The following is a 22,016-nucleotide window of genomic DNA, read 5'->3' as shown; positions in this document are numbered from 1 at the left end:
CAGTCAATCCTTCCATTTTTTTTATTTTTTTTTTTTATTCAGCTTATCCTCACAAGGCTCGCGGGCGTGCGGGAGCCTTTCCCAGCTGTCTTCAGGTTGCCAGCCAATTTAGAGTATTCCTTTAACCTGCCATTCATGGTTTTCGGAGTGTGGGAGGAAACTGGAGTAACCGGAGAAAACCCACACAGGCACATGCAAGCTCCACACAGGAAGGCTGGAGCCGGAATCGAACCCTGCACCTCTGCACTGTGAGGCGAATGTGCTAACCAGTCGTTCACCGTGCCGCCATTCTCAATCATTTTTGTATTTTGGACACACAGTGGTTTGCTTGTCTGCCCGTAGTTCGGTGTTTCATTTTAGCTTCTTGACTCTAAATTGTCCATTGGCGTGAATGCATGTGGAGGCTTGTATGTTGAAATGTGCTGTGATTAACTGGTGACCAGTCCATACTGTACCCCGCCTCTCACACCAAAAGTCAGCTGGGATAGGCTCCAACTCACCCGTGATCCCATTGAGGACAAACATGAATAGTGTTGTGAAAATAGTGTTGTGTTCTATAATTGCAATATCTTTCTTTATAAACAAGTGCAAGGTGAATGAATCCCTTCCATGCTATAGTAAGTCCAAAAAACACTTTATTAAGAACGTCAATACACTAATTTCCAACATTCACTTTCTTTTTTTCTTTTTTTAACTTTTTTTTACAGAATTATTTTCAGATATAAACATTTTTTTTAGTTCAACTATAATACAGTCAGCGGGAGTAAAAATGAATCGGGTTGCTGCACAACAGCGAAGGAGCTCCCACCCAATGTTTTTCGAAACATTTCCTTCTGGTCTGTTAACTTCAACTTGGTCTATTAGGTCCTTAAATAGAAAGAGCTTTGAATGTTTCTCTGTAACATACTGGATCCATGTGGGTTTGCCAGAGTGTTGTCTAATGCTTAGTCCCGTCCTTGGCGGCGTATAGCGCTCGTAACGTCTGTGCCACTTTGTGTGTCAGCTTGTGTCCGCTCGTTAAGGAGATTTTCTTATAAATAATGTCCGACTCCTTGATGTTGTCCAACCAAGGCACCTTTTTGCGACCGTCCCGTTTCTTGGCCACGGCCCAGGGTCCGGAGTAGGACCCGCACATCCAGTGCACGCTGTAGCCGCTTTTGGTCTTCTGCACCACCCTGGCGATCTGCGGCCTGTCTTTGTATTTGGGACAGCAGATGGCCACCACGTCCGTCACGTCCACGCTCTCGTTCATGTGGCCGGAATCCTCCGCCAAGTCGTCACCTCGTCGCGACTTCTGCTGTGAGTAAAAGGAAGCTGTTGTTGTGTGTGTGTGTGTGTGTGTGTGTTATATATATATATATATGTGTGTGTGTGTACATATTTCCAAATGTCTTCATATCTAGAGAAAACCCCCAAAATCAGACAGTACATAAGATCTCAGATAATACAGGATATAAAATATATTTCCTTACCGCCGGGCGGTCTTCATCCTCACTCTCCTCGTCCTCGGACTCGATTGGCGCCGTGTGATTGTTGTGATTGTGGTTTCGGGGTTTGGGGCCCTGGAGCAGTGAGGTAATTGCTTTGTTTCTGGCGTTGGCGCTGGCCTCGCCCTCCTCTTCCTCTTCCTCACGGTCCAGGTGCTCCATTAGTACTTTGAACTGTGACGGTAATGTAGATTGAATGACTCGATTGAACCACAAGGAGAGAATGAATTCTCTGAAACAAATTCTTACGTGTAAGTACTGTTTGACGATAGCCTTCCTGGTCTCATGACTGATGTCTGAGCTGGACAGACCGACCTTCAGAAAGTCTAGAGTCTGGCGGGGGTTGAAGTGCACCTTGGATTTCCTGTTCACCGTCTTGTCGTACACCTTGGCCGATTCCGTTGGTGAGTATTTCTGTATTTTGCTGTCGGATTAAAAAAATAAAATAAATCAGCCGTTCATAAATAACACACGAAGCGGTTGACAAACAACTATTTTCATTTCATTTTATTCAGGACTCAAAACTTTCCGCTCTTGTCTTTGCTATAGTTATCTTCTATATTATTATTATTTTATTTCAAACCTGACTACCAATTTTTCATGGAATATTCCAATGCTGGCCTACCTGTCTGAGAAGCCGTACAGATTCTTGAGGTGTTGTTTGAGCATGAGCAGCAGTAAGATTCCCTGCGAAGCCAGGGAGAAGTCCAGCAAAGGCTTTGGGTCCTCGGGGAGCCGGGCCATCACCACATTCTCGTCATCCATGTCGGAGTCAGATTGCCCGTGCGCCTTTTCCGCCTCTTCCTCCTCGCTGCTGCTGCTGCTGCTGCTACTACTACTGCTGCTGCTGCTGCTGCTACTGGATCGGCTGCTGCTCCCCTCACTGTCGTCAGAGCTGTCACGGATCTTCCGAGGCTTTTTCTTCTTCTTTTTTTTCTTCTTCTTCTTTATCTTCTTCGGTCGTGGAATTGGTCCTTTTCTTAAAGACTATAAAAGGAGCAATGTAGGGAAGAAACGGTTGACGGATAAAACCTTACGGTGATTTCCGCACTGCCAATTTGAAAGAATATCCTGTTTTCATATGATAAAGACTGGACATTTAGATTGAATGTATTAAAAAAAATGAATGTACAGCAAAAGGCTGTGCATTGAACTGGACAAAGTCTTCTCACCTCTTTAAAAGACTGCAGCAGGTTGCTCCCAGAGACCGATAGAGTGATGTCCACGTGGTGCATGATGAAAAGAGGCTCATCCTGCGTTTGGTATGGGAAGCAGGCCAAGTTGTCCGCCACAAATAGAAGCATTTTCACCTCGGTTTTCTGAGGCCAAAGAAAACATCCATTCATTGAACTTGAAAGACACCCAGCAGCCGGTCTGGAAGATTATTTGATTCATAGAGTACCGGTATTTTGGGGGGTTTGGTCGACACCGCCAAAACAAAATCCATTCGCACATTTTACATTAACTTATTTTTGTACATGTTCAATACTGTATAGACTGAAAACAGTTTAAATGTTTGTGTTTGGGTTGAGCATAAAGCCAATAGCAAGTTCACCTCGGTTTTCTGAGGCCAAAGAAAATATCCATTCATTGAACTTGAAAGACACCCAACAGCCGGTCTGGAAGATTATTTGATTCATAGAGTATTTTTGGGGGTCAGCAAGTTCACCTCGGTTTTCTGAGGCCAAAGAAAACATCCATTCATTGAACTTGAAAGACACCCAGCAGCCGGTCTGGAAGATTATTTGATTCATAGAGTACCGGTATTTTGGGGGGTTTGGTCGACACCGCCAAAACAAAATCCATTCGCACATTTTACATTAACTTATTTTTGTACATGTTCTATACTGTATAGACTGAAAACAGTTTAAAAGTTTGTGTTTGGGTTGAGCATAAAGCCAATCCCAGAAGGGTGCAGAAAATAATCCCAAAATCAAAACTTGTTTTGAATAATCTCATGTCATTTCCTTTTTATTGAAGGTTGAACAACTCTATTACAATCAGAAATAAAATGTGGGAAAAAAACAGCCCGACCCAGCAGTATAATTCTTATTACTCTTATAATACTTACGGAGCTGTCGTCAAACATGTTGAGCAGAGAAATGAGGAAGGCTCGCCGATGTTGGCGGTTCCCCCGAACCAAAGTGTAGAGATGAGAGCACATGGCCACGTCGGTGTCGTGTTGACGGAAGCCTCGGAGGATGACGACTGTGGATCCGGCGATGGCCCGCTGGATCTGATAGGACAATTTCAGCCCAGCTACGGCTTTCATCTGTCAGTTGACAAAATCACCGTTAGTCAAGGAACACCTGCTCTAGTGCTGAGCATATTTGAGTATAAGAGTTTATGAGTTTGAATATTGACTCAGGTCCTCATGTGTGAAGTTTGAATGCTCTATTATAATTGCCAGTGGTGTCACTAACCAAAGACCCTCTCCAATTGCTTAAAAACTACGTGAGCTTACTTACATGGATGAAGCCTGAATATTTCTTGTCAATATCCACCAGTTGTTGATCAGCCTTGTTCTTCATGGTTGGCTCAGGGTCGGTTCCCATGGCAATCAGGTAGGGCACGCACTTAAAAAAAAAAAATGTCAAGCTCATGGTTATTTAGGGATCACATAAAACTAAAAAAAAAAAAAGTGTCAAGCTCATGGTGATTTAGGGATCACATAAAATCTAGTTTCATGTCAAGAGGGCCCGACTAGAAAAATCATTGCAATGTTCATGTAAAAATAACAATATGGTGGTGTTTTTCTACAAAGCAATACAAGTTCACCTTTATATTTAATGCAATTTCATTTTACGGTAGACAAGACAGACAGAGAGAGACATTTGCTGATAGTCATCATTCATGAATAGACATGATTTTCTGCCAATAAAAGCAGGTTACGTTTTGAAAGGAAAAAAAAAAAAGTACTACCAATGAGTGAGTACCTGCACAGGGTGGATCAGCCCCTGGCTGAGTGTCAGCGTGATCACGCTCAAAGCAAAGTGGCGCACGGTGGACTGAGTGTGGAGGAAGGAGTCCAGCACCTGCCTCAGGTAGATCTGAATGATGGAGCTGCTCATACCCGATGAGATGTCACCCATCTCCTTCAGATCCTCCTGTTTGGCCTTTTCCTTCCCTGAGTCAACAAAAATGAAGATGTCAACATGATGAGACGATGGAACGGATTCCAGCGGTAAATTGATGAAGGATTGATTTAACTCACAGTCACGGTCGGCCTCCTGCATTCGCGAGTCCTCCTCCTGCAGATATGTCTGCATGTTTTTCAGCACTTGGATCTTCAGATTGACCAGACTGTGTTCGTCGGACAGGGTGGTGCTGTAGAGAATCTTCACATCCTGCACGAACATCAGCTCGGGATGCATGATAAACTGGAAGCCTACAAGCGACAGAAATCATGTCAATACTGAGGGGAAAACAAATAGACAGTAGTGTGTTAAACTGTGCTGATATACCTAAACCAATCAAGGCCTTGACTTGGACCTCCTCATCTTTGTGAGTGGTAAAATACAAAAGATGTTCCAAGACTTTGTCCTTAATGCTGAGCTAGAACACACAACAGTTGTTGGAAAGGTTACTCATCATTATTTGTGCACTACTGGGCACCTAATGAGTCATAAAACGCTATATGGTGCCATTAAGATTTCTCCATTTCACCCCAAAAGAAGTTGACATTTTATAATGAACTTCAAAAAGATGTTATGCTGTTGAAGTGCACACTGGTCAAGCTCCCACTCAGAGTTTCATTAGTCTGCGACATTTTCCTCACGTCTGAGTGATTGTGATGACACCAAAGACACTCTCTAGTATCTTGTATTGCGTCAAGACTTGACTCTGAACATTTGTCTGTACGTCCGAAATGAATGTTTTGTCATCCGGGCTTTTTTTGTTCTCCTTAGCAATAGAGCGTCTCCAACAAACAGAGACAAATTCTTTGTGTTTTAACATACTTGGCCAAAAAAAGATGATTTTGAATAATCTGCATGGTGAAGCATGAACCCTACCTTGCTGGCACCCTTGAACTCCTCTTGGTCAAAGTCAAAGTGTCGACACAAAGCACCAACCGTGAACAGCGAGCGCAGCAGTGTGGGCTTGTTCGTCACCAAGGTGGGACTGTTGGGGTCCTCCTGGTGCTGGGTTTTGAGTTTGGCCAGGGCACCTACGAAACCAGGAAGGAAAAAAAAAACATCTACATGTTTATCTAACTGCAAAGCAAGAGCATTACGGATGAATGAGCGCAGTGGCCACATTTGGGTTAACTTTAAAGGGGACATACTGTACTTATGAAAAATAACTTTTTGTTTATAATACCAAACCTCACAGCATTGTTTTTAAGAAGTGGCTAATTTTTTTTATTTTTGACCCTTGGCACTTTTGACCAAAGGGCACGACAGACTTGTTATTAAGATACCCGATTTTAAATTGTAAAAAAAACCAACAAAAAAAAAAAATGCTTTGTATGTCTCCTTTAAAGCTACAGGTAATAGTCTTACCATAGAAACGATTGAAACAAGCCCAAACAAACTTGTAGTTGTGTGTGACCTTGTTTACCACAGCACCGAGACAGCTTACACAGTGCTGCACAACCTGAGAAGCAAAGCACACAATTGACATGACGACCAGCTTTACTCAGACCAAGAATGTTGCGAATGAAACAGACCATCATTCCATATTTGATGATGAGCTTCATGAGGTCTTCTTCTATGGTGGTGAGGAAATTCTCGCTGGGATTGTCCATCAGAGGCACCACTAGTTCCAGGATCTTGGCGACGTTGCAAATCACGATGAGGTCATTCTGATTCTGCAACAGTACAGAGCCGGTTGTTATTCTTGCCTCTAGTGGGCGCTGTGTTACAATAAATCAGCAGTGGTTGGTCCTCACGTTGCACTTGGTGGTCAGGTGAGGCTGCATGGTAATGGCGTGTTTCACCATCAGTTGCGGCCTGATCTTGCTGAACAGGTACAGCGTGGTGACACACGCCACCAGGCGACCGGAGTTGATGCCTTTGTCCTCGCAGTCTGAAGCAGACACACAGAGTACATACATGTTTAGGATTTAAAAAAAAATGTGCGTGTGATGGAAAACGCTAAGCTACCTAAACAAACATCAATGCTGTGATTGCGAAAAAACCCTTGAAGCGACAAATATTTGAAAACAAATGGTGCAGCAAGACATGTAGACAGACAATTCTTAAAAAGCGACTAACATTACTGCAGCTTACTGAGTCCCTTATGAGCAATGTCAATGGGCCGTGAAGCATGAAATTAAGGCGCACAAACGGAGTAAGTACACAAAATGTGTTTTTTATGGTTAAAATGAAATTGGCTGGTGACGCTCAACTTTTTGAAGCAAACAAATCAACTTTTCTGTTTACCTGCAATGGACTCCTCATATTTCACCATGTGCTCCACCAGATTGTCCACCAGTTGACTGCAGGCCTTCTTGGCTGGTTTGTACGCAGCAGCTTCTTCTGATTTAAGGAGCTAAAAAAAAAAAAAAAAACGGTGAAGGACAATCAATTTAAAAAGAAGTAACGATAAATTACGGATATGGATAATCACACCCAATTAAAAAGCTTACATTTTGGAGGAGCTGCTCAAACCAATCGTAGCCGGAATCTTTACACGCAAGCACCTGGGATGAAAAGCAAGTACAAGATCATAAATATGCATATGCATACAGAATTGCACCTACTCAGCTAAATCAACTACACACCACATCTGTGATGTTGAGGATTTTTCTGATCATGGCATCTTTGTCATGACTGGGTGTGGGTGTGAACCAGATTTTCTGGAAGGTCTCATTCACCAGTTTCTGCAGGATCAAAATAAACATGTGGAAATTGATTTGAATAAAATGAATGAAGCTCCCGCAAGAAAACTAAAACCAACCTTAATGCCCTCCTCGTCGTTGACCCTTCGGATCATCTTGACACACATCTCGGTGATCTTGTGGAAGTCCGGCAACTCCAGACAAATATCCCTCAGGATCTTGATGACTCTTTTCCTCACGCTAATACCCGTGTCCTTTTGGGGACAAAAAGGTATATTTGTGGATTTGTTGAAGCCAGGTAGTAAGCTAAATGTGCATCATACAGGACGCAGGTGTTAAACCCAATGTCTGGCCACCATCATTTTATGTGGCCCGAGAATTAACATACCACTTCTGTAATGAGATGACAGGGCAAGAATAAAAACTACAAAAAACAAAAAAAAAAAGGAGACGAATTACCAATATCCTCTCGATGAGCATATCGTAGTACTGCTCGATGAGCTCGGGTCGACTGAGCACAAAGCGTCCGACGAGCTCCACGGCGGCCTCGCGCACACTGGTGGAGTTGTCCATGAGGCGGCCGTGAACACCACGCTGCATGTCGGACTGAAGAACGAGACAATGGAAACAATTTGTCAGTTCACAAGCAAGACCCTGAGGTGTTAGAAATATGCAAAACGAGATGATGGGAGTGTCTCACCCTTGCGAGAATGCTCGGGTCCACAGCCACAACCTCAGAGAGACACTTCATGGCTTTCGTTCTGACTGCAATGGCACTCTCACCAAGTACTCTCAGGATCTACACATGACAGAAAACCGTTAGCGACGAGCTTCACAATACCAAATTTGTGCTACGATGGGGAACACAAAATGACAATTGGAGCAAATTTGAGTATTTCCCCAAATCCTGTGAATTTCAGATGTCTGAAAGATGATCCCAACTGATGACCCTGTGGTGTAGGGTGTCACTATGCTCTGAAAAGTCAGGCCGACAATTGTAAATGTTAAACCAGATCACTGTTTACAATGGCAAATCCTTATCTGTGGTGAACGCCAAGTGAAGCTAAGCTCTTAACAGGTGTTAGCATGACCTGACAGTAGTACAATCGTAATCTCAATTAAAATCAATCCTCCGTGGCCACATTCTATACATCAACTTTAATTTGTAAGGAACTTAGATAGAGCTGTGTGGGTCATGTGGAGTACAGTAAGTACACGTTATAAAAGCATACACATGGCATTTTTTTTTCTTTTTGTCATGTGTGGTGTCTCATAATAATAATAATAATAATAATAATGATGATGATTTCATTTCACTTTCGTGTGTCTACTCCGCATAACGTGACACGACTATTTTACCTGTGATAAATAAATGTCAAAACTCTGTGAGAACGGCCTCATAGAGGCTAGGTATTGGACGATCAAACAGGAGTCCTTGTAGTCTACTGCGTCAGAGCTGATCCTGAAATAAATAGGAGAGCGTTTAAAAGAGGAATAATTTTTTCGGATGACTACTCCATAAAGAATTCTTTTTTTTACCTGGTGTAAGAGTTTCTGATAACCTTGCGTAAGAACTTTTTCCGCAATTCGGCCCTCTGCACAATCTCCTCAGTGGAGTCAACGTTGTTGGCGGCATATGAACCTTTCGGGTCGTCGTCGTCATCGTGCAACTTCATTGCCTTGTCCACCTCGCTCGTGATGTCCCTGTACCACTGGGCAATGTAGAAATTCCTGGCAAACTGTGTGTGAGTGAAGCACAGTGCCGGAAATGAGTGTCCAGTTATATGAGTTCAGCGTAATAAAGAATGGGAAAAAAATGACACATGCTCACAACGAGAGCGGGATCAATTTCACTGCTCTCCTCGATGTAGCACAACAAGGCCCTCTGGAGTTGCTGCGTCTCATCGTTACCGGGACACTGCAAAGATAATGGTAAAATGAACGTTTACCAAGAAACCACGATAACACGTCAAATGGTTCGTAATTCTTTTTAAAATGAGAATGATTTGTTTGTTGTTATTTGTTCTTGTTTGCTGCTTTCATGGAACGCATTCAGACTGTCGTCCGACTCTTTTGTTTTTTTGTGACTTTTTCCAATGTTAAATTCCCTTGCATTTATAGTCAGGACTGCAAATAAATTGCGCTTGTGCATTTATAATTTCTACATCAAAAAGTACTTAGGGTTGCGGATTTCATAATTTTGGGCTCAAAAATACCCTAAAGAGCGACAGTGGAGTTTATTTACTACCTCTTTTAGAATGCGCTCAATGGCCTTTTGGTCCAGCTTGCAATTGACGGTGTCTTTACGCAGGCGAGAAGCGACGGTGCCAAGGTAATCCAGCGATGCCACCCGGAGCGCCATCTCTGTCTGCTTGTTACTAAACTGGTGCACCTGGATGATGGGATAACGAAAAATACAGGCAAGGCAACTTTTCTTTATATCGCACATTTCATACACGGGGCAACTTAATGTGCTTCACACAACAAAGAGCAACAATCCTTAAAAGACCTTCACAAAATGAATAGTGGAAATGACAACGCTTACCAAGAGACGACCAAGCAAACTGAGCAGCAATTCAGCAGCGGGCCACTCGGGTTTGTTGACAGTGGACAGGAGGTCATGGACAAAGTTCTCAAATAGAGGCCTGTAGTCGTCCTCTCCCTGCTTACTGCCGCATCTGGCATAACCACATCCAGTGATCAGGTTAAAATGTTAATGTAGTGTGTTGGAATTAACCCAGGAAATATTACTGGCTATTACACAGCATCACTATGACACAGGCATTAAACACGAAGGCTGATCAATGGTTAGCAATGGCTGATAACTTCTTTTTACACTTGTATGACATGGACTTACTTCTTGAGAAACACTGACAGGAAGTTCTGAGCAGTCCTCATGGCAGTCTCATAGGAATTGGTGATGAGGACGTCTTTGTCCACCTGTGAAAAGCAAATATAGCGGGAGATATGAAATACAATTTGAGACAATTGTATCCAATTTCAGATGTTTCTTCCTGCCTACCTTCCTATTGTGTTCATCTTCTCCATCCTTTGGAGAGGGTAGCTGCACCACACACTGGATAAGCTGTAGAACCAAGGCAGTGACCATCTGGATATGCTTGCTGCCTCCATGATCGCTGCTGTTTAACCTGTGAGAGGCATTAAGAAAGAATCATTGAGATGGATCGCCATTCACTCGAGTCCTCTTCATTCTGTGGTGCACCTGAAGTTCCTCAGGTTGCGTTTATTGGACGGCAGCCTGGCCATTGAGTTGAAGATCTCTTCAAGAATGAGCTGCCTGTGCTTCCTGTAGCGGGAGAACACCTGCAGAAGAGCAAAAAGGGATGCTGGATATTATTTCGAACTTTTTAATGGCCCCCTCCAATGAGAGTAAGACATCACACTTACCGCGGTCACCAATGCGATGGCACACAACTGCAGCTCACTGACATTCTCCACAAAAAACGGCGTGATCCCGAGGGTGGACACCTAACATAGGAAGTGGGCATCAAGTGCAAATCAGATGACATTGATAATTAGACAGTTTTCTCGTGAAGGAAACATGAGCACGGATGGCGAATCTCACCTGCAGAATGGTCGTGTCTGTAAGCAGCTGGATCTCCACCAGCTCAGAAAGACTGCTGATGATGCCACACACTTTGCCGTAGAGTTGAAGCACTGTTTTTTGTTTATGGCCTGAGCTTTTTGCTTTCTTGCCTTTGGAATTATGCACGGCACCTTGGGTAAGGAAGTACAAGTACATATTAAACAAGTTTTTAATGCATCGGTCAAAATAGCCAAGTGGCTGATAACGGTGTCGATGAGGGGTATGACTGACCTCCATGGGAATCCACCCTGTAGGTGGGGTCGTACTGGGGATACAAGGAGTTCTGCATGTGGAACTTGGTGTACTGCAAAACCCGCTCGATGACGTCTTCGATGAAAACCACTTTGGGCACGCGCGGCGAAGTCATGATGTTGAGCGCCGTCAGGCAGGCATCGGCCGACTTTGTCACCCGCTCCAAGATGAGGTCACGCCACAGCCGTTCCTCGTCCATGGAGTCGTTACCCTTCAATACAAGTCGTTACAAAAACAGTAGCGGTACTGTTAATGTGATTCATTCATCCGTTTTCTTTCACGTTTTTTCCTCAATCGGTTCACAGGAATTTATGCCATGCTGCACACTAATAAAATCAGCCTGACAACTTACATGGTTCATTAATGTGGATAGTTTGACACTGTCCTGAATGTTCTTCTCCAGGACGTTCATGAATTTCACCAATTTCTGAGATGAAAACTGTGGACAGGAAGCAAATGCAAATTAACTGTTGTGTTCAGACGTTTCAAGTGAAGAAGATCAGAACAAGCATCACTGGGACATACTCCACCTACCTTATAAAAGATGCCCATATCTTTAATCTTCGCCGAATCGTTGCCTAACTCACTCAGCTGGTGCTTGCCGAGCAACAGCTCCTGTGGTATTTCATCATCACCGTCGTCATCTGGGAAATGGCACATAGAAAAAAAAATACATATAATTATGCTAATCCTTTTGCATTACAGCGCAGAAGTACAGTGTAGGGTCTCAGTCCTGCAGCGAACAACGAAAAAAAAAATCTGAGTAATCGGCACTCCCCCATAAAAAGGCTTCAAATTGCCTAGAGCTGCCACAAGATGGTGCCAAAGCACTACTTTTCTATTAGACATGACAGGGACTTGTCCAAATGATGCTGCGCAACTCACTTCAACTTATTGACAGTCAGGAGGGGTGGACAGGAGGAATCGCGGGGTTTCACCGTACGGCTAATAGTGAGGCTTGTTTACCTGCCGCAGGAAGGTCCACATCCTCCAGACTCTCCAGGATGTTGTCCACGCTGGCTGCGAATCTCTTGAACGTGGACGTGTCCATTAAATCTGTGGCATAAATGTTTGACAACTGTCTCTCAAGAAAATTAAAGCCGCACGCAGCGATGAACGGAAATCTTCCCCAAATGCCTGCTTCAAACCCAAATTACCGACTTAGTGTTCAATTTTAAGCATTGGTCCATGAGACCTTTTATTTGTGTGTCCTGGTATGTAAGACAAGTTCACCAAATTTCATCTCTATTGGTCAAACTGGGGAGGGGTTATTTTTTCCCCCAGGGAAATCTACTGGGAAGTTGTTTTTTGGACCCAAAAATACATTTTCAACCAGGATACAGGAATGCTGAATCCACCAAAAATGAGATTCACAAACCATAAAAACAATTAAAACAATAACAAGAAGAAGAAGAAAAAGAAGAACAGTAATAATAATAATAATAATAATAACAATAACAACAAACAAAATACATGAAAGATTGTTAAAAAACAAATACCCTCAGGTCGCATCTTTTCATACGCCTTTCTCTCTTTGTGTTTTTTCTTCAATTTTCTGGCCACTGAACAAAAAAAAAAAGAGCCACAAGAATACATTTAGCATCCAAAATAAACCCAAATAAACAAAACATTTTAGCATGCACAAGAAACTCACCATCACTTAAATTTGGCGGCGGACCACCGACGCATTCGTCTGAGTTCCAGTCCTGTTGACGTTGTCGGCCTTTTTTTGACTCACACTTCCTTGACTTGTCCTGATCTTTCCTTCGCCTTTTCCTCATCACTAAAATAGAGAAAACATCATTGTCTTCCATACAATAACAACAAAATAATTCTATGATATTGTAAATTATACATTTTTTCCCCATTCATTTGCAGTCTGGACACAGGAGTGAAACACTACATCAAGGCTAAAAGGTAAGCAGAGCTGCAGTGAGTTTTTGTGGATATGCAGGTTAGCCTTGGCAAACAGTTTTACTTTCTGCGCTTTTTCTCCCGTTGCTTTAAAATGTTTGAAATTCTTTTGTTTGTAAATGCCTTTGAATGTTGTCTTTTTAACGATGTGAAGCACTTTGAGCTACCTTGTGTACAGTGTGCGCTACATAAATAAAGCTGCCTTGTCTCGTCTAAGTGTAAGAGTCAATACAAAAAAAATGTTCATCTTTGTGTTTTAATGTTGTCTGATTTTTTTCATGCAGCGTTCACAAAAAAATAAAAATAAAAAAATATCGAAATCGGGCATCACGCCCAGCAGTGTCAACGTAGCGTAAAAGTATACGTGCAAATGTCGCAGAGGGAAGGATTACCCTCATTGTCCGAGTTGTGACTGTGGTCATCGTTATCATCGGTTCCCTCCTCCTCTTCATCAAAGTCAGCGATATACTTGGGAGTTTTACTGATCATACTGTGCCCCCGCTTGGCACCAAATGACATCTCTGTAAGGACAAAAAGTGCGTAAATGATAAGCATACAGCGATGATAGTCATTATTCCATAATACAAACCTCCCACAAACCCATCCATCCATTTTTTTTAATTGTGATTGTTCTCATTAGGGGTGAGCTGGGGTCTATCCCAAATGAGTTGGTTTTAGAGGAGGGCCCCCAATTAACCTTGAGCATTTTGGGCATGTGTGAGGAAGCCAAAGTAAAGCCATCCCAAGTACATGAAGAACATGCGCACTCCACACAGGAAGGTCGGGGGGCTGAGATCGAAACCCCAAACCTCGGAACTTTGAAGTTGATGTGCTAAGCACACGCCCATCGTGCCGCCCTCCGACAAAATCCATGATAATCCATACCTCTCGATTTGTGGCTAGAAGACAACTTCCACGACTTGTAGGTTTCTTTGAGTTCTTTCTTGATGCTTCGTATGTCATCCACGCTCAGTCGCCGCATCACCACAATGGGTTTCGGGCCTCTGCTGAGGGTTTCGATCAGCGACCTCCTCTCCAGCAGAACACGAGGTTCTTTCCAGACATCAACCAAGTTGTTCGAGACCGTGGGGAATTTATCGACCGGGTCCCGTTTCACTTTGGGTATCACAAAGTTCTTCAGTGCTCCCGAGTTTCCCCCGAGCAAGTATGATGGAAATTCGCTTATTTTTTTCACGTGGGAAAGTTCTTTACTGTCTTCCCCGCCTTTCCTATCTTTTTTATTATGCGGGGTCGGGAAACTGGATTTTTCTGTCCTTTCACGACCGCTGAGGTCACTGGAGTGTTTACTCCCGTCTTGCCGGATTTTGTGATCCTTCTCCGGTTGGGGCGTCCCATCCAGAGATTGGTTGCTGTTACCCATCGACGTTTTGTGTTTCCTGGCTTTGTCTTCTCTGACTCTCTCTTTCCCTTCAATCATCTCTCGTTCCCGGCCTTTATCTCTATATCGCTCCTTCTCCACACTTTTGTCCTTTTCCTTATCCCGCTCCTTTTCCTTTAATCTGTTTTTCTCCTTATCTGGCTCCTTGTTTCGCTCTTTCTCTTTGTCCGGCTCTTTCTCCTTTAATCGATCTTTCTCCTTATCCGCCTCCTTATTTCGCTCTTTCTCCTTTAATCGATCTTTCTCCTTATCAGTCTCCATATTTCGCTCTTTTACCTTTAATCGATCCTTCTGCTTATCTGGCTCCTTTTCCTTTAATCGATCTTTTTCCCGATCTTGCTCCTTCGCTCGCTCTTTTTCCTTTAGTCGATCTCTTTCCTTATCCGGCTCCTTAACTCGCTCTTTCTCTTTGACTCGATCGTCAGCCATACCTAGCTCCTTATCTCGCTCTTTCTCCTTAGATCGAACTTTCTCCCTGTTTTTCTCCTTAACTCTGTACTTTTCCTTGACCCGATCTTTACCTAGATCCTTAACGCTGACTCGATCTTTCTCCCGATCTCTAACTCTGTCCACATCTCTCTCCTTTTCCCTATCCCTGTCCTTATCCTTTTCTCTATTTTTGACTCTGTCCATTCCCACCTCCTCTCTGTCTCTATCCCTATTCTTGTCTATATCCTTTTGCCTAATTTTGTTTTTATCTCTTATCTTATCCTTGTCTCTCTCTTTTTCTTTATCCACGTCTTGGTCTTTATCCCCATCTTTTTCCCTACTCCTATCTTTTTCTGTGGCATGATCTTTCGTCCTCTTCTTCTCCCTGCTTTTGTCTTCGTTATGACAAAAGGCATTCCGCTCCGCCTTGCTCGAGATTTTTAGAGTCTCCGGTTGACAGTGACCGTTGTCGTTCATTTCCTCCCTGTGGCAAGACTCCCAATCCCGATTCTGCTTCAGCCTCGGCGAGTCTCCGCACTTTGCGTCCGACTTTCCCCCGTCGGGTCTGTGTTTGGACTCCCACGGGCTTTCCTTCTTCTCCTTCGGACAGATATCCAAGCTGAACTTCCAGGAGTCGTCGACCTGCGGTTTGGTATCAGTCAATTGGCAGGCATTATTTTTCTCCGCTTCCGTCTCGGAAGGGACTTGCACGATGTGCTCTTCGCGCAGTTGCTTGGCCTCCAGCACCACAACGGGCTGCCGTAAACTTCGACCGGCCTGCTGCAGATCGATGCTGACCATCAGAGCGGGCCGACCGGAACCGTTACTCGCCGCGTTTTTCTTCTTGGGTGTCATCTGGTTGCCGGCATTGCCACCCTGTACGGCGAAACCGTCATTTATGTCGACTCCCAGTTCCTGAGGGTATGAGTCTTGCTTGCGTTTCTTCAGCGGTTTGTCTGCAAAAAGACAACATCGCTGATTACATCTTTAACGTTATGCACATTCGTCTTTACCAGGGAGGGCCGCCACTATTTGACCTGTCAATGGGTCCTATCAACAAACTGTGGCAGAATTTAATTCAGATAAGATTCTATATTGGGTCCATAAAAGTTGGTGCTCTGATGACATTCTAATACCTTTATCCTGGACTTCCTTGGACCATCGCTCTCTCTCGCTGACAGACTCGCGCTCGGTGCTCTCAATCTCCGCCAGAGCATCGATGTCCGCCTCGGTGTCGTCCAGCAGCACCACCGCAGAGAGGGCAGCGGTGTCGTTTGGCTGGAACGGCGCCCGTTGACAGTGTGGTGACTCCTCTGCGGCGTACTTGCATGGCGAGTCCTGATCGGAGTTCGGCAAGGGGTTTTTACTGTTCGTCAGGCACGCTTGTTGCTCCGCATCAGTCCCGGGAGAATGCTCTTCGTACTGTTCTTTGTCTACGTTCTTCACTCTGGACAGCTTCAATGTCAGCCTAGCAGAGTCTTTCACGGGAGAGCTCACAATGTCATACAATGCGTTTTTCTCCATGTGATCACCGCCCGCCTTGTTCCTTTGCCTCGGCTTCTTTTTTCGTTCAGTGGAAGACAGCAGCATGTTGGGAGCTGCGCTAGGAGCGATGTCAGAAGGAGGTGACTGCATGATGAGCAGAGGTCTGGACCCTAATGACACATAAGAGATAGTGGAGAAGCTCAGAACACAGACAAAACCGCGGCACATCAATACACAGGTTTGGTGAAAGGATACAGTGCAACCCCACAATTTGTATACAATAAATGGGAATTTGACCCACAGTTTTTGGGAAAATACGACTCGGGAAATCTCGTGAAACAGACAGAGACAGCAGAATGACCCAAAATAGAGATAAAACAGTGACACATTAATATACCATTTTGGGTTTAGGATACAGTGGAACCTCCAAAGTACATTTTGGAATTTTTCCGGAAAAATATGCCTTGCATTGTAATTGAGTCAATTTATTTTCCCACTTGAATGACAGTTACCAAAAGACGTAATGGTTACGTACATTTCGATGCTTCCTCGCTCTCATCCGGGGAACACACAGACTGCGGTGACTTGACCGGAAACAAGGCAGCCATCATGGAGTGCTCATTTTCCTATCAAATACAAGACGTTTATTGTAATTCTTTTCATTCATAGCATGAATGTCTACAAAAGACTATTAAGCACCGCTCTGAAGATTACACAACGAGATCAAAGTCGTGTAATTTTGTTCCATGGTGGCCTCAATGTTGTTGTTTTAACATTTTCGGCTACTCCCTAAATGTCCGCGTTTAGCAGTTTTTGTTATACCTCATTTCCAAGTCTGTGCGCAATGGTGACATAGTCGCCATCCGAGCCTGGTTTGGCATGATGATTGGATGCGTTACTCGATAGCTGTCCTGACACCTTGTTGTGGAGATTCCTAATACCGCCAACTGAAACAGAAAGCAAATGGCATTGCCAGTGAGTAATGCCTATTGACCGATACGCTGTGTCTGCTCTCACGAGGAGTGGGGGAGCCACCTTGCTGCGTCTGCTGGTGTTGAGAGTAACTGGGCGGACTGTATTGCATGTAATCAGCAGGACTCTGCGGAGTATAGGGACTGGGGATGGGGCTGTTTGAATGCTGCTGCTGTGATATGAACCGAGCTCCGGGCCCGGACTGTGGCGAGCTGAAGCATCTGTGAAGTAAAGCAATGTAATTTTAGGAAAAATAAAGAAAAGAAAAAAAAAAGACATAGACCGCGGTATATCCACTTTCCCGCTGCCTTACCCAGACGTCCTCTGAGTGACTGGGGACTGCTGATAATTTGATGCTGGACTCCTGTGTACCTGGTTTGGAGAAATCTTGTACTGTTGTACCGCTGGTTGCTGGATCACACCTGAGGGAAATAGGAGGGAAAATAGTTTGCGACAACATACACGCGATGCCAAGGCTTAGGAAATTTACACGCCAAATTGAACAAATAAAAATAAAACTACAAAAGAAAGTCAAGCAACTTTGGCGAGAGAAGTGGGGCACAACCTGGACTGGTCGCCAGCCAATCGCATGACCAATTTAGACAAACAACAATTCAAATTTACATATATGGGAAATTTAGAGTCTTCAATTAATCTAAGGTATTTTGAGTAAAAACACCTCATTTTCACACTACATTTTATGACTGTCGACTGCATGGTCGTACTTTTGTCCCGGAAGATTTTGGGGTTTCTGGACAGCAGAGTTTGTAGGAGCACAGGCATGTCACCCTCGGGCTCATCGTTCCCCAAGTTGTCCTTCAGGTCTCTGTGAATCACACAAAAAGAACACAACAGTCACACAATGTACACAACCACTGGCAACGGTCTAGTTTCAGCATATACGTCATCCAGCAAAAACAGAAGTGACGGGGGCCTATGCCAGCTAATTTTGGGCAGTAGGCGGGGTTCACCCTGGTGTACAAAGTTTTGAGGTTAGGAATAATGCAATGAACTAGTTGTAGCGGTGTAAGACACATTTAAAACCCAATTTTTTTTTCTAAAAACTGATACACATTCAATACACGCTTTCCATGGAAAAGTAGAGGGGAAATGGGGGATAACACCTTGAGCAGCCCCACCTGCCCCCCCCCCAAAAAAAAAATATATATTATTATTTTTTTTAAATTAATAAAATGTCTAAATAGTGAACAGCAAGTGTGTGGTGGCCGACTGTAATTCCATATATAATTCTGACCAGAGAATGTTTGTGTTCTGCCCTGGAAGTACGACCGCAGCTTCATCCCAGTTACATTTGACATTCGATCCCCCTCCACAAACCAGTAATACCAGCCCGCCTCCTATGACAGCAGATACTCACATGTGTTCTGTTGACACCTGGTTGAGGCCGTGAGCCAGCTGAGTTACCAGGCTGTCGTCACGACACACCAAAAGGCTGCTGACCTCTTCGGAGATTCGTCCATTGTAAAGCAGACTCTTGGCAGTGGTAGCAGGGAGAGGTGAGGGCAGTGGAAGTTGGTTTAACACTGTGTAGGTAAGAGATGCAGGGGATGTGGTATGATTACGGCAGATTTGCACTGGGAAATTTGATGGCGATCCCAGACTACACAGACCAGTGGAAAAAACGCTAAAGAATCACTGCCCAAGTTTTGTTGTATTTAACTTTGAGTCCAATAAATTCATAGTTAAGAATTGTTTCGCTTTGATGGACAATTTTTACTCTCCTTTTGTGTGTGATACATTCAAATCATTATTTCAATCGTTTTTATTTGCTGTCTTTCGCACAGTACGAATGTTCCAACTGAGCATAATGTAACAATAAAATGAAATACTTTTTTCGTCTTATTTTTTATGAGGACTTACTATGGTAATAAGTTGTTGTTTGAGGTCAACACAAGTTCACAACAGTTCACAAATTTGGAGTAAACTGGACAAGTTCGTGCTTTCCATGAAAACACCATTCAAAGGTTTGGGAGTCACTGAGTCATAAAATGAAATAATATGGTCAATAGGAAAGTAGGAATTGATATTGTTACAGGTAGCCAAGTGGTGACCCACTGCGTCTTCGCAATGTTTTTCAAAATCAAATTAGCTGTGAGCCATTAACTTTTAAGGGTCATGTTTTACATGAATGTGAAATGATATTCAATTGTTTTGGGATCATAGTTTGGGATATCTTTTGGGTTCAAATGATGAATATGCGAAACAATAAACATTTTTAGGGCCGAGGCATCCATTTCTAATTTGGGTTTGGTCTCTAACATGCGCAAACAGCGAGGTTTCACTGTACATTGACAAAAATACCACAGACCCTCAATTAGGAAGAAACAGGAGCACACTTACGGTCCGTGAGGCTTGCGATTCCGGCGAGAGTAGTGATGGGAACATGAGGCATATCACCATTCATACTGAAGATGAGGTCAAAATGCTGCTCGATATCAGCAAGGGGCTTCCCGTTCCTCACATCTCCAGAATGCTGGGGAGAATTAGACATTTACGTTAACATTTTTTAGAGGACCCAGAATCCATTTTGACATGAAGCAAAAACAGCACTTTGTAATATTATACTTTATATAAACAGATAGTGACGACATACTTAAATAGATTTAAAAAGTCCAGTCTATTAAGAATACTGAATGTAATAAAGCCCAAATTCAAGTTTGTAACAATGTCATTTAGGAGGTACAGATGTATTCTATATTGAAAGGTGTGTTTTAAAAATTGTGTGCGCATTTACAAACACCTGGCATTATTAGAATAGTAATATGAATGTTCTTGTTGTTATTATTAGTGCTATTTTTTACAGTATAGCAGTGTGTGGAGGCCTTCCAGGGTAGCCTGCTTGGTAACTTGCAAGTCTGGCCCAGAAGGTGCAGCTATCACAAGCGTTTTCATCCTTCTGTATGCCCCACTGAGATGCCTTTCTCCAAATACAAACTTACAGCAACGTAGTAGCGCACATCTATTATGTTAATAAACGAGAAGTGAACGGAATCCTCCCTCTGTGTCTCGAGTTAGCTTAGCATGTCCGTGCTAACAACAAAACAAGAAAGGATGGCCAATCCACCAAACCATGTCTCAATTCCTGCCTTTTGTTACGCCGTCACATTAAGGCTTTTTCCGGGGGACGCTCCGAGCCCACAATAGAGGCATTATCTCACCTTAACGCCGCTTGTCAATGTGTAACAAGTTAGTTATTGTGACTTAAATGTTCGACTAGAGGTATAATACAAGCGGCGCCCGAAAAAAAGTAACTCGGGGGGTTAGCCGGCTAGCAACATACAGGAATAGTAGCTACGCTAGCTGGCTAGATCTAGCCGTAAGTTGCATCCCTCACAGCACCGGATCGGAACCAGCTAGCAGCCTTAGCCTCGTATTTCTCGGCCAGGCTAGGGTGGCTGTCTTGGGGTTTTCACCTCGCTCGCTTGGCGCTGGCCTTCAACGTCGCATCCCCATCTCCACACAAAACCTGGCGTCTCTCGCCACAGGAGGAAGCGTAACCCCGACCCGACCGCTAGGGAGGAAACGTTGAAGGGGGTAGAAAAGCACAAAATCACCGTCCGAGAGCTTCCCCAGTCTGGCCGTGTCGGAGACCGACCATCCAAAGGGCCGCCTGGTGTACACGATGAGGTGGCCTCCGCGGGGTAACGATGGAGCCCCTTGTATGTGTATAGATTTCAATCTGGCCGTATTTACCCCAGGATGTGATGAGAAAGAAGTGGCTCCGCTGGTGGAGGAGGAGGAGGTGGTGGTGGAGGTGGAGGTGGCGGCGGAGGGGGAGGAGCAGCGGCAGCAGTACGATGGCAGCTGGGGAGTAGACTCGAGCTCCCTCTCCGTCCCGCCGTCCGAACGTCGCCCTGAGGGGTAAACGCTAATGGATTAAGAATGAGAAGTCATTCAAGTTCACATACGAGTCAAAGCAAGTGGGCAAATACTTTTGGCAATATCCATCCATTTATCCAGCCATTTTCGCATCAGATTATCCTCATTAGGGTCGCGGGCGTGCTGGAGCCTATCCCAGCTGTCATCGGGCAGTCGGCGGGGTACATCCTGAGCTCGTTGCTAGCCAATCGCAGGGCACACATTGACAAACAACCATTCACACTCACAATCACATCTCGGGACGATTTAGAGTGTCCCATTAACGTGCCATGCATGGTTTTGGAATGTGGGAGGAAACCGGAGTACCCGGAGAAAACCCACGCAGGCCCAGGGCGAACATGCAAACTCCACATAGGGAGGCCGGAGGATCAAACCCTGCACCTCCACACTGTGAAGCGGTCGTGCAAACCAGTCGATCACCGTGCAGCCACTTTTGGTAATAGTATAATAATAATCAGTGACTTTCCGGAAACCCTCTACATATGAGATAGATATAAACCACACTAGATCATTGGAGATCAATATGCATTACGCTTCAGTTTATTTATATATGTATATACTGTATATGTGTGTGTGTGTGTGTGTGTGTGTGTGTGTGTGTGTTTTATGCAGTTATTTAGTAGAGATCCAACCAGTTAGCACATTTTTTTCTTTATTTACTGGTCTATTTGATCCAGAGCACTGATTCAATTGTGAAATGAATCAGGGCAAGTTTACATTTTTTCTTATATTTTCGTCAATCCAGAATCTGCTTCAATTGGCTAATTAAAAGGAGCAGGAGGATTACTT

At 44.0% G+C, this 22,016-nt stretch overlaps 1 protein-coding gene across 4 annotated transcripts; it reads right to left on the bottom strand.

Annotated features, from left to right (window-relative positions):
• Positions 1-617: 617 nt before the first annotated feature.
• Positions 618-21,184, bottom strand: LOC109514706 (nipped-B-like protein A). 4 transcript variants are annotated; one of them, XM_019868022.1, is made up of 48 exons: positions 20,762-21,184; positions 19,689-19,821; positions 18,706-18,871; positions 18,053-18,153; positions 17,641-17,749; positions 17,391-17,548; positions 17,178-17,302; positions 16,891-16,981; positions 16,007-16,525; positions 13,928-15,826; positions 13,435-13,563; positions 12,783-12,911; positions 12,628-12,690; positions 12,095-12,184; positions 11,663-11,772; positions 11,481-11,567; positions 11,108-11,339; positions 10,856-11,007; positions 10,678-10,758; positions 10,493-10,593; positions 10,292-10,418; positions 10,127-10,209; positions 9,815-9,947; positions 9,518-9,661; positions 9,101-9,187; positions 8,809-9,008; positions 8,629-8,731; positions 7,970-8,068; positions 7,729-7,875; positions 7,389-7,523; positions 7,213-7,311; positions 7,078-7,131; positions 6,872-6,980; positions 6,379-6,515; positions 6,157-6,297; positions 5,990-6,083; positions 5,501-5,655; positions 4,952-5,042; positions 4,702-4,875; positions 4,424-4,614; positions 3,956-4,063; positions 3,559-3,759; positions 3,150-3,165; positions 2,660-2,790; positions 2,113-2,474; positions 1,737-1,911; positions 1,473-1,661; positions 618-1,297 (listed from the first exon to the last, which is right to left on the bottom strand). In XM_019868022.1, exons 2-48 carry the CDS (start codon positions 19,750-19,752, stop codon positions 938-940), a joined length of 8,451 nt encoding a protein of 2,816 aa, XP_019723581.1. In that variant the 5' UTR covers positions 19,753-19,821; positions 20,762-21,184; the 3' UTR covers positions 618-937. The 4 variants fall into 4 exon arrangements, with proteins under 4 accessions (XP_019723581.1, XP_019723579.1, XP_019723582.1 ...); XM_019868020.1 differs by lacking the exon at positions 3,150-3,165 and having other exon boundaries at positions 2,660-2,806; positions 20,762-21,183; XM_019868023.1 differs by lacking the exon at positions 3,150-3,165 and having other exon boundaries at positions 618-1,294; positions 2,660-2,806; positions 20,762-21,183.
• Between the last annotated feature and the right edge of the window lie 832 nt (positions 21,185-22,016).

Source organism: Hippocampus comes, unplaced genomic scaffold (genome assembly GCF_001891065.2).
Source record: "Hippocampus comes isolate QL1 unplaced genomic scaffold, H_comes_QL1_v1.1 scaffold19, whole genome shotgun sequence".
NCBI lineage: Eukaryota > Metazoa > Chordata > Actinopteri > Syngnathiformes > Syngnathidae > Hippocampus > Hippocampus comes.
The sequence above is the reverse complement of the archived record's forward strand: the minus strand, read 5'-3'. Positions and strand labels throughout refer to the sequence as shown.

Excerpts from the sequence above, each read along its gene's own strand:
- LOC109514706 (XM_019868022.1), bottom strand. The coding sequence starts at position 19,752 with ATGAATGGTGATATGCCTCATGTTCCCATCACTACTCTCGCCGGAATC. Across the intron at positions 7,312-7,388 it reads ACGACGAGGAGGGCATTAAG|AAACTGGTGAATGAGACCTT; the intron begins GTTGGTTTTAGT and ends TTGATCCTGCAG. Across the intron at positions 6,298-6,378 it reads ACCTGACCACCAAGTGCAAC|AATCAGAATGACCTCATCGT; the intron begins GTGAGGACCAAC and ends GTACTGTTGCAG.